Genomic DNA, 12,207 nt, shown 5'->3' with positions numbered 1-12,207 from the left:
TATGTTTGGTGGCTGTGTTTATCCAGCGCTTCAACAAACACAAACAAAGCGCTAAATTTGTGGATTCCGGCGAGAGAACAAAATGATAATTTTACACAATTTTCCTCTCCGCATTTTAAAAAAAAAAATTGCTGCAACATATTAAGCAACCTTTGCATCATATTCCCAATTTTATTGAAACGACTTTAATTGGTTATTTTAAATGGTAGCTTTATATTTTAAAAGCTATTTTAGACCGCTAATGTAAAAAAATTTGTTCTAAGTCGGTCTAAAAGAGTTACAAAGGTGAACAGATAAGTCGTGCATATAATCATTTATAATAAATCTCCGAAGCAAATTGCGTGATTCCGTATCCCATGTTTCAACTAAGACAATCTGATCTCCAATAGCTACATGCGCGAGGAATTTCCATTGTGCCAACCTTTTCAAGTGCTCGACGCAACCTACAGCGAGATAAGCCGAATTAATTAGTAATTTGTGCACATTCATCATGTGAGAACGTTAGTTTCCAGCGCTGCACGCAATAATTTAAGCAGTTACTCGCACGACATATTGCTTGTTTAAAAGCCAGCGCCGCTATCTCAATGAAAAATGACTTCGTAGACGGTAGCGACAGAAGCCCCTAATTTAGAAAAATGAAGTCAAATTATGCTGCAAAACTTCACTCGTAAAAGGAACTGAAATTTTAACATAAAGTAAATTTCCTGCTAAAATCGAAACATTTGCATACTGTAAGTTAAAAATTTTGAATGAAATATTTATTAGACACAAAAAAGTACAACTGGATATCACAGTTTACTGCTCAATTTTGCTTTTGGAGCTTGAGACAGAGTCAAATTCTTCTTATCATGACATTCTAGGAAATGATAGAAATTAACTCTTTCATCACATAATTTGCATTCATAGTCCTGTTCACGCGCAGGAGTGAAAGTAACTTTTTTACTAATCAAATAGTGAAATCCATGACAAGAGTGAAAAAAGGCTCCCTTTCCAAAAAGAAATGTAGAATCTATTTCAAAGCAACAACCGCACACGTGGAAAGAGAACTGAAATGTATTGTGTTTGTGCCTTTTCGCTCCCATGCGCCTCAGTGAGAGAAGGAAAAAGAATCCCTTTGCCATCATTCCCTTTTTGAGTAACAGTGTCACAGCAGAAAAAAACTCTGTCCGCTTTCATTCACGCGCTCTCACAGTACGTCACCCTTTCAGCCTGGAGAGGTGACAATCCATTAATGTTCTAAATCGGCGCGCGCAAACTCGCCGTTGCCAACGGGGTTGTGCAAAGTTTTTCAGGCAATTGCACGAGCTTGCTTATTTGCATTTAATTACAATGCGATGATGAGCTTCTCCTTGCTTGCCCTGGGGAGGATTAAATTCCCGCGAGAGATGGAAATGTGAATTATAGCGCAGCAGATTACAGTTTACTCACGCTGCTATCATTTATTGAATGAACAAGAATAGTAATTATAAATATTTTCTTGCCAAAAGTGGAGCCAAGCTAGTGATTTTATGGAGCAACGAATCGATTATTTAAAACTGTTACGCACTTTTTCTTAACATTCCTTGCTAACGTGTAACGTTCGTTTTGACAGTTTGGCTTTCATTTCCGCAAGACGTCTTTTTCATATTTTGGTTTCTGGCTTGTCGCTCGATATTCCATTCTGGCGTGAACAAGTATATCCAGCAAACATGCGAACAAAGCATAAATTTATATCAAATTCAACTGTTATTTTCCCCATCGTTTTTGTCACGTATTTTACCGCAGATGTTGTGTTTCGCCCTTTATCTTTTGTTGCTCCCTCAGCATGCATGCGCCAGCAATCATTTTGTGGTCTGTTTCATATTCGCGCTCTCGCGCTCACTTTTCAAATGCTGAGGGGAGAAAAAGATTAATGAATGAATGCATTTCATTGCTGTCATCAAAAGGGGAAAGGTAAAGCTTTTCAGTATGAAATTCCAATCGCAAGCCTTATAGAGTTTCAAAAGTAATTTTACTTTAATTTTAATTACTTATCATATCTAGTGATAAATATAATGGATAAACCGAAAGTAGAACTTTCGGAAAAATAACTCAATATTTGGCAAACAGATAATCTGATTTCTCCTTGGACCATGTTATTTTTTCGAGTTTTTTGGTTTCCTTAAATACCCTCAAATCATATTTTATTTTTGTGGATTACCATTTGCAAAATTTGAATTTTTAGGAAAACAAAATATTGCAAAGTAATAAATTATGAAATACTATTTATTAACAAAAAAAAATCTGAATCTCGATTTCATTTGTGAATTGATTTTTCTACTTTGTTACATCACAATTCGTCAAACGTCACAAATAACTTCATCTTATTTAAGGTTAAGAATAAATATCCTCTTAAAGACGTTTTAATATTTTTTATTTAAAAAATATTACGATTTAGATTCAAAGTAATTTTGCGGATTTTATCCAAGCGGCAGGTGGAGGAGAATCGGTTTGTAAAGTTTATCTATCTTTTATTACAAAATTAACATATCCTGACAAAACGGAGTGTTACAAAGGCTCCAGCCGTCCAGCACAGGCACGGAATTCGTTTTGAAATTTAAATCGTTCATGACTCGCAAATCCGAGGTCAAATCAATATTTTTTCCTCGTTCGGGCGGAAGCTGAAAGCGACTTTGCGAGCGGTTTTACTTGCAATGCTTGATCAATTCCCACGAGAACCGAATGGATTTTCAATAAATTCAACCCGTTCACTCGGCAGGCAGGAGTGTTTTACGCCTGCCTGCCCGCCTGCCTCCTCTGCTCTTTGGCAAGCGACTTCAGGCGGCAGCAATAGAGTGTGTGTCAAAAAGTTTCACTCCGAATAAGCTGCTGCCTGCCGAATCACAAGTCCTTGCTGTGCAACGAACGAAAGGGCCAACTACTAATTTTGACTTTTGCGTTCTAATCTTCTCTATCACGATGTACTTTCATAGCACGAAAATTCGTCTTGTGGTGCTGCTGGCAAATGAACAAGTTTTATGTCCCTGAACTTTTGTTTCCTTTCTCTTGTCTCGGTGGTTTGATTTTGTGCCTAACCCAATCAGCTAGTTCATTGCACATGATTTTTCACTGATCTTTTGTTAATTTGGCTAATAATCAGGTGAGCATAATGTTTGTTGTTTTCCATTTTAAAACGTAGATTCTATTTTTCTGTTCGTTCAATTTTGCTATGAAAAGGGCATCAAAGTTAAAAGATGAAAAGTTAGGTGGATTAGTTTTTTCTTGAATGTCAAAACCCAGCAATCAAGGGTCTGGAAAATCCGTTAAACGACTGAAGTGGTTAAACCAAGGGACATGCAGTAACAGGAATAGGCATCAATTGGCAGCCTTTAACCTCATGATGTGTATTTTCAAGCTGTTGCCGATTGGCCTCTAGTAATTAGATAATCGTTCAAAGTAGCGAAGTAGGGTCTGCACTCTTGAATGGACGTTAGTTGATTGGAATCGACTTCTGAGAACTGGTTTCAGCCTTCAACAAAAGCTCAATCGACGTTCTTCCCCTTCACTAACTCTCACTGCTGAAAAAATAGTAGCATTCTTTCTCTGAAAGATGGAAATATTGCGTGGAAAACAGCGTTTTTCGAAATTTATTTATTGCCAAGGTTTTGTCCTCGATCGTTCTTTTGATGTCTTGTGATTTGGCAATGTACAGCGTTTCAAGAGGTAAAATGTCAAAAACATTTTCTTTTTTAGATTGGGCAATAAATTGAGTTCCCGGAGACATTCAATATTCAATCTGTTGTATTATTCAAGATTTTGCGTCGCCTTCATTCAAATTCAGTTCATTTCAATAGATCGTCAAAAGAAATGAAATGAAATTTATTTTAGCGTCCCAAAAGAGAAATGCCATTCATTTGTGGCACGCGTGTGATTATTTATGAGGAGCCGTTTTCGCAGTATTTCCTTTCGAAGTTGCTGCACAAGCGAAAATATTAAATTCAAAACATACGTCTCAGAGGAGTTTCTGTGCCTACAAGAAGATTTTCCGAGAAAGCCGCTGAGCGTTTTCTTATAATGATCCAGCGCCACCAGAAAGCAGAACAGAACGTTTGCGTTTTACAGAAAAAGTGTGTTTTCTCTCCAGTGATTTCCATGCTTCGTGCGCCTGAAAGTAGAAAATCCAGCTCCGTCTTTGGCCACCCAGAAAAGGGAAAATGTTTAGGAAGAACACAACAAAGCATTTTACTCGTGAAATACAAGACAAGCTTCCCCCGGGACTCTAAATTGCATTAAGCATTTTAACTACTATTAAACAGATCCTTGACCTAAAAAAAAATATAATAATGATGATGCAATTCAATTTCATTATTCTGAACATTATTTGCAAAATGTACGTAACACTGCAACATATTTTACTTTTGGACCGATTACGAGAAAAATAAAACAGATTAATTAAAAATATAGATTATTTTTTATGAAGCTGAAACTTGTCGGAATGGAAGAATGGAAGTTTTAAAGCAACGGGGATGAAGTCCGTTTTAAATACGATATGGAACAACCATCTTTGAGTGTCGACATTTTAGCTAAACATGATTTGTAAACATAATCAGTACCGGAGGATATAATTTAAGACAAGCATGTTGTGAAGGCCCACTCAAAATTACGGTTATTATTCAGTTGTAAAGCTGACAACAAATGATTAGCAATATTATTGATTTGCGGATAATTGGATCGTTAAGCTAGATTAGCGTTTTGAGCAATGAGAAATATATTTTCCGACCAGCGCAGAATAGATTTTCGTGCATTAACATATAGAGCCACTTATTGACAGTTTAGCAAATTTGAATGTTTTTTATTTGTTCCACAGATACTACGCGATCGTTCATCCTATGCGGGCTAAGTACACTTGCACCATTCGGCAAGCGACCAAAATCATTTTGGGCACATGGGTGGCCTCTTTTCTGCTCAGCATCCCGATTCTCTTTGTTCAGGTAAGTGGATGAGGTTTTTGGATCTCACTTTTTCTAGACCCTCTCGAACTATTGGTCGATTGAAAATTTAAGAATAACCGTTGTTCTGGTGAATGGTTAATCAATTTCGATCCAAATTGCCACTACAAACTTCCTTCTTACAAATATTTGAAATAATAACTCTAAGACTTCATAAGTTTTTTATTTCTTAAACTAACATCGAATACGCGGGGAAAAACTTACATTAATTAGAGAGGAAATTTTTGTGTTGATTCTGCATGGAGTTTGGAAGTTTTTAATTTAACTAGCAATAAAATCAATCGGGAAGTTATAGACATTTTTAAAATCCATCTAAAAATACATAAAATGGTTTTATTGATTTTTCATTGAGTTATTACGTTTTAAAAAAAGTTTTAAATTTCACACCACGTGCTTTTTTTAATGAAACAGCAACTCTCTTTTGTAACACTGGTGCCAACCACTAAAATTTCATCTCGGCCTACGTGCTACGCATCAAACGACGACTTTTTAATTAAATAGGAATCATTGGTCGTGCATGAGTATATGGGTGGTTATTTTTACATCGCTCAAGTTCTGCTAAAACACTTTTGTTTGAACACGCCACAGTTTGCTCGCAACTAACCTAATTAGCATTTGCTGAATGTCAGGAGGAAATTGAATTATCTTTTTTTGTCTATCTGAACGATTGCACGAGCTCATTTTTCAACAAAAGTTTCATAATGCATTTCAAATTATATTGATCCTACAATTTAAAAGGACTCTTGCTGAATTAAAACGTAGTGAAATTCAGAACCGCAAAATGATAGTGGCAGCAGGGGCAACTGATAATTTAGAATGCTACCTTTGGTTTGATTCATGTTTCAAAATAGTCTATACAGCGTGCATTGGAAAGCGGATACGGAGGTAACACGAGACCTTGTTAGTGACAACCTCTATGATTCAATCTCTAGAACCAATGTTTACATTACGACCCCTTCTCTGTTGACATCAAACGTGACTGCATTAACAACAGCATGTCAATAAGTATAAACGTAATGCCTATCAAGACACACGTGACTTTCCATTTGAAATGTCTTGAAACACGCCTGAAAAACTATTGAATAATCATGATTAATATTTGGGAGCTTCCTATAAATGACTAAAGCGATAAGGCTGATATTACCAGTCCATAATGTGCAGCTTGATGACTTCTAACGAATAGGAACTCTTTTTCACGAAAATCTTGTTACACCAATGAGAGGAAATCGAAAAATCAATTGTTTTTGTCCAGTACGAATTCTTCGTGTTTGCTATAAATATGGACACATAACCTGTCATCATTTACAGCCATGAATATTAATCAACTTTATGCCAAATTGGAAATTGCGTTCAAGAATGGATGGTTATGATCAACTTTGAAGGAGCCTTGGCTTTTACGTCGATAAAAATATATCAATAAAAGTGGTTGTTTCCCGGCATGGCTGCTAGCGCATAAATTCTTGTCAAACGCCTAACCTGCTGGAGAAAGCGTTGCCCATTTGTCTGTCGTCAAAGGAAACGTGCCGCTGGTGGAATATAATGAGAAAACATTCTTTTTCAACAGAAATCAATTCATTTGGGAGGGAAATAGATATTGGCAGGATTCGAAGAGGGTTTTAACTTTAAAGAGTGTGAGCAAAAGTTTTCTTTCAAATACTCAGGTTCAACATAAAGAATACTAAACAAAAAGCACAGAGAAATATTTACTCTACACGCAAATAGAATAGGAAACAATCAACAAACTAACAAATCTATTTAGTTTTAAGCTCTGTAAATGATCAAAATCGGGACAAGTGTCAATTGCAATGAGTGCTTTTTAAAACGTAATTATTTTTTGCTCTTCGTGTGATTCCTCTAGTGGAAACTAATTCAAATTTTATTTCTTTTGTCTCAAAGTGGACGAAGATGCTGATGTACATATTAATGGCTGATAATTAAATAAATCCGTGTGTCTTTGTGCAGCAGATGGTGCCTCCGTTCTTGAAAAATGTTCTCTCAGCGCACTCTAGATCCAGATGACACACATTGAACGTTGGGAAATGAATTCCCGCGTCTCTCTTTGTAAGCTTCGCTCGAATCGAATTTATCGGCTTCTTCACGAAGGTCGTATTCAAATGCAAAACACAGTAAAAAGAAAGAGGGTAGATAGAGAACTTTTGCTTTTTTATCAAATGGATATGTTAAATATTTTGAGTTTTAGGGCTAACAAAAAAATTTACTTTTCTTTGAATGGTTAAAACGTTTTTGCACCCTACTGCACCATTTTCTTTTTTCAAACCTCTCTGTTTTATTGTGAATTAATATATTCGTTGTTGGCAAAGGGACAAATAAATTATGGCCTAATTTTTTGCATTATTTTAGAGCTAAAAACCAATTATTAAAATCGTAAAATATTTTGCCACTCCTTTAAAATAATTTGTCTATTGTTGTTTATTTTGGATGTGGGATGTATGGGGTAACGCAACACTGCTGCGGTTCGCTATTAACATGTTTTTTAAATCTAAACACACAGGAGGCGAACCAGCCCGTTGGCTCGCATTGTTAAGGTATTCTCAGGAGTATCAAAGCAATGGGAGGTATTTGAGCAGTTCGGAGATCTAGTACTGGCTACCCATTGTCAGAGATGGCAAAAAGTGGTTAGTTTTTAGTGACTCGAAATGCTCAAATTGCTCAACGGGCTGGGAGACGCACCGGCACCGACTCGCTACTTGCTGGTTTGCACCTTTCCAGCATGCGTGATTTGGCTTCACGGGACGAATGTCTAGCGTTTCAATGCAGTCCTCGGTGCGGAGGCAAGTGGCCCTTGAGTGGGCTGGGTCCCTGTGCGGCCTGGTGCGCCCATGTTATCCGTTCGCGGTGTCATTGGGACCCAGGCTTCAGCATTCGTGCTAGTGCAGTGCGCGCCCTTCCCGGTCCGAGAGGACAGGGATAAAAAGAGCAAAAAAACGAGGAAGTATTTTCCTTGTTTGAAAGGAAAATAATAAAGAAATTGAACTAGTTTTAATCTTTGCTTGTCTTTTCCTTCTTGAACTTCCTCTTTTAAGAGCTTATATTTTATTATTTCGTTCAGTGCTTGAATAGTCTTTGAATCTTTTCGTTTATTCCATCATGCCAAATTAATAAGCTCCATTGATTCGAGAACTTTGACAAGTAAAATTTAGCAGCAGTTTTCTCTCTTGAGATTAGACGGCAACGTGAAATTCAAAATATGGAAGAGAAAATATTTTACTTTCAACTGTAAAAGATGAAAAGATGAAACGCAATATGAAGGTCATTTCCTGTTTGTTATTTCTCATCATTTTGTGAGTTAGACTTTAATGATCAAAGACATTGCCCTTGTTTTCATCGTTTTCATAAAAACAAATCCACATTTCAGAACAGCTAATTAAATATCTAAATCTTAGACTTAAATGAAGAGACGATGTCAAGATGAAAGAAGCACATCTTGGATTTAACTGAATAGTATGAAATGCAGACAATACAAACGCACAAAGAGAGCGCTCGGTTTTGAAAGAAAATTCAAGCCTTTGTTATTTCTACTGAACGCTGTTCTCACTCTTATTCAACGACCCTTTTAATGTGCACGAGAATTGTTCATAAATTTTTACATAATTATTTTGAAAAATATCCTAGGCTATATAGAATTGCATATGATTGATGTGTATTTTTGCATAATGTTGGTGTATGGGGCTCAGTTGACCATTTAAAACATTATAACCTTCTTAGTTAAGATGCCAACACTTTAGGTTGGTGTTGTTTCTTTCATATTTTTAACTTCCCTAGTAACGAGAAAAATGTTTATTTTGGTAGTAAGGTAGATAAATACCTCATACTCCTCATACTTTAAAAAAAGCTTTTGATTTGTTTTGAAATCATATTTGTGCTTAATGCTCTCTTCTTCTCAGTCGTTTTATTTTATGAATGTGAGCGATTACCTTTTTTAAAGAATCAGGATGACACTCTAATTTACTAAAATGGACAAAGAAAATGGTGACAGTAAATTAAACGAGACTTTTGGGGGTAGCAATTTCCCCCTTCAATAGAGAGGATCATGTCATGTTAGCTTTCGAGGGTTCAAAGCCAATTCAAAGCAAACGCAAACACCAGCCAATTTTCGCGCCACCACTCGAGCTCGGAAATTGAGTTTGGGCTGAATTTGGCATGTTGCGTGGGAATCGACGCGAGATCGAGTGCTTTTCTGTTTCGCTCTCGCCAGCCGGAATTATATAAATAGCTTGAAACGTCGTTTGAAGTCGCGATTGCAAGCCAGGCGTACGTATTCATAAGTTTGCGTTGCAAAGAGATACCGCACATTAGCATAAAAGTTGCTCGTCAAAATGCACAGCTGCTGCACTCTCGAAAGCGTGGGTTTCAAACAACGGCCACTGCTTGTTCGGGGTACACATCAACACTACGTGCTTTTGTTGAGAGTTGAGAATTTTAACGAATTTAGTTTTTCAAAGCGGATGTGGCATATTTCCATTTGTAGTTTTCCAAACAAGTGTTTGCGTGACTAACAAGCAATTAAAATTTCTCGTTGTTTCCCAGTTGTGTCTGCTTTAAGGCCATGAAATCTCTTTGATACGTAAACATTGACTTCCTCTTTTGCGTGCAGTTTATATAATAAAACTCTTCAAAGGAGAGTCTTGGAAGTGAAGTTGCGGAGAAAACAACTTTCCATTCCATGATGGCACCCTCCTTAAAGACAATTTGCAAACTTGTTGACGAACCATCGCGAAAAAAGGTTTGCGATACAAACTCTGTCAGCATATACAAAGTCGTTGGGGAGTTTATTCTTGAATTGGGAAAAACAGCGTGGAAGGGCAATCGATTAGCTATCCTTGAGATCCTTGAGAATTTCGCCCTGATGCCAACTAGATAAACGAATTTTTTTATAATTAAATACCGGATGAGGCCTTGAATCCTGACTATCCACGTGTCACGCCAGTATTGCTGCAGCAAGGAAATTGAGTCAAATGGTCTACTCCCATGTGTAAATACATCCCAAATACGCTTCAATTGATAAATTTGTTCAAATGGAATTGAATTTTCACTCTAACTTCGTTGTAAAATCAACTCAAATAGGCAATCAAAACAGTTTCAATATCCACAAGTGCAGATAATTATATTTAAAAAAGCTACAAATGGCCTGATACGGCATTTTTCTTCTTTGCCCGAATTCATTAAGGACGAACGGACAAGAAAGCACATTGTCTCATATGAGCTCTGTTTCGGCCCCTGAAGCCAATCCATGCCAGTTTTGACATTTTAATTTCCCTTGCAGCCTGTCTACAGCTAGCAAGAACTATACAAGGAATTTTTTTTTAAATATTCCTCATAGCTCATCATGCTGGTTCACTCCATGTATCAGTAGTTTATTAAATTATTAAAAACGATTTAAATCACGCTAATGGTCAAGCATTTTTTGTTGTAATTAAATTTGTTGTTGTTCTAAATATCTTATACTGCCCTAAATCTTCTCAAAGTTTTTAGCAATAAATCTGAATAATGATTTGACAATGAACCCACATCGTCTTATTTATTACTTTGGATTTTTTTACCTTTGTACGATTAGTCTAGAGCGTAAAAAGTTTACACGAAGAAGTACATTTAAAAGAGAATATCATTTGGGTACCAAAATTCTCTCAGGATTAGATTAGTCTTTTTTACAATTAAAACGCCAGAGATTATTTATTGATACTGTTTTTGTAATTTATATTTTAGAAAAAAATAACCCTTGCGGCCATGGTGGTCACAGCAAAACAATGCCAAAGAGCAAGCCAAGCGTATCTGGTGCGGCACGTTCTCACACTTACTCACGAGTCTGCACACTCGTAAAATCGCGATTTTTCTCAGCATCGGCACTCGTGCAGAAAGGCGCCGTAAAAACTCGCGTGTTTGCGGCGAGCACACAATGCAGTGTGCCGTTTGTCACCCTGCTCGGCCGAAAGATTAATTTGGAGCCGTGTGTTCTGTTCTCTCGGCGTAGGTGTTGCTGCCTGTGGGTGGCCGGGTGAAGGCGTACTGGTGCGTGCGGAACTGGGACGACGTCACCCTGTGGCAGGCCTACGAAGTGTACATGCTGCTGCTGCTGCTCGTGGTGCCGACCATCATCATGGGGGCCACCTACTCGTCCATCAGCTGCGAAGTGTGGCGCGTGATGAAGCGACGACAAACCATGACCACCGGACAGGGGTGAGTGCTGCTTTATTATTATTTCCTTTTTATTGTGTGCGTAGAAGAAATTAATTTAGAGCCCTACTGCTGCTGCTGCTGTAGGCCTGAAGCTAATTAGCCCCCCTCCTTGCGTGTCCGTAAAACCTCTCGCGACGGTCGATTGCACTCTTCGCTTTTTATCACCAATTTGCGGCACCTGAGTGACGTGATTCCATTAGTTATATTAAGTACTCAGAGAAATTTTATATTAAACCATTTGTGGTCTGGTGAAAGCTCACTCAGCTGAAGAATTATTACTCCAAATGACGAGAGTAAATATATTACCTTGAAATTGGCATTGGCTTTTCCATTTTTGGCCTGTGATTATTCTGCCAAAGTTGCGCAAAGAGCTGCTTGGAAAAGCAAATTATTTATTTTAACCAAATCCCACACTAAAAGAAGCAATATACATATTTGTTTACAACACAATTGTGTTCAATCATCAAATGTCAAACATGCGGGGATGAGCTAATATTTCAAAATGATGAGAGAGAGAGAGAGAGAGAGAGAGAGAGAGAGAGAGAGAGAGAGAGAGAGAGAAATTACAGGCTCCCGTCAAAGCAGGGACTATTGTGGGTGAACTTCCGCGCCCTTGGCAATAGCGGCTGGGTTTGTATGTGATTTTCCTTGTCGAACTTGAAATCGTTTAAATTTAAATTTATTTCTATAATTTCACTAATTTGCTTCATTTCCAAATCAGGATTTTTTATAAGAAGGCTGATCTCGTGTACAGCTCTTTGTCACTTTTGTGGGCAACTAACTGAGACATGCAATGGGGTTTCTTTTGTTTGTTGGCACAAGCTCATAAAATTAATTACGGTCAAGAGCGGCGTTGGAAAAATACTTCTCTCTTTGTTTGCTGGCGGAAGCCCATGCACGCTGTTTTGTAACGCTACGAAAACATCGAGTGTACTTTCCGCGTTTTTCTCTATTAGGGCTACAAACAAGCGCAGTTTGTCAGTTACCCTGCTTCTATGGCATTCCAGCAAAATTTAATTAAAATTTTTTAGTGTATTTTTGCAGA

General features: G+C 37.5%; 1 protein-coding gene across 3 annotated transcripts in view; it reads left to right on the top strand.

Annotated features, from left to right (window-relative positions):
* The window catches only part of LOC135939030 (gastrin/cholecystokinin type B receptor-like), a 56,546-nt gene that overhangs the window by 25,503 nt on the left and 18,836 nt on the right, over positions 1–12,207 (top strand). For all 3 annotated transcript variants that reach the window (XM_065483157.1, XM_065483155.1, XM_065483154.1), the window contains exons 3-4: positions 4,826–4,949; positions 10,957–11,162. In XM_065483157.1, the coding sequence (XP_065339229.1) occupies positions 4,826–4,949; positions 10,957–11,162 (330 nt within the window). The remainder of the gene's footprint in view (positions 1–4,825; positions 4,950–10,956; positions 11,163–12,207) is intronic.

The sequence above is a fragment of the Cloeon dipterum genome, chromosome 3 (genome assembly GCF_949628265.1).
Source record: "Cloeon dipterum chromosome 3, ieCloDipt1.1, whole genome shotgun sequence".
Classification (NCBI taxonomy): domain Eukaryota; kingdom Metazoa; phylum Arthropoda; class Insecta; order Ephemeroptera; family Baetidae; genus Cloeon; species Cloeon dipterum.
The sequence above is the reverse complement of the archived record's forward strand: the minus strand, read 5'-3'. Positions and strand labels throughout refer to the sequence as shown.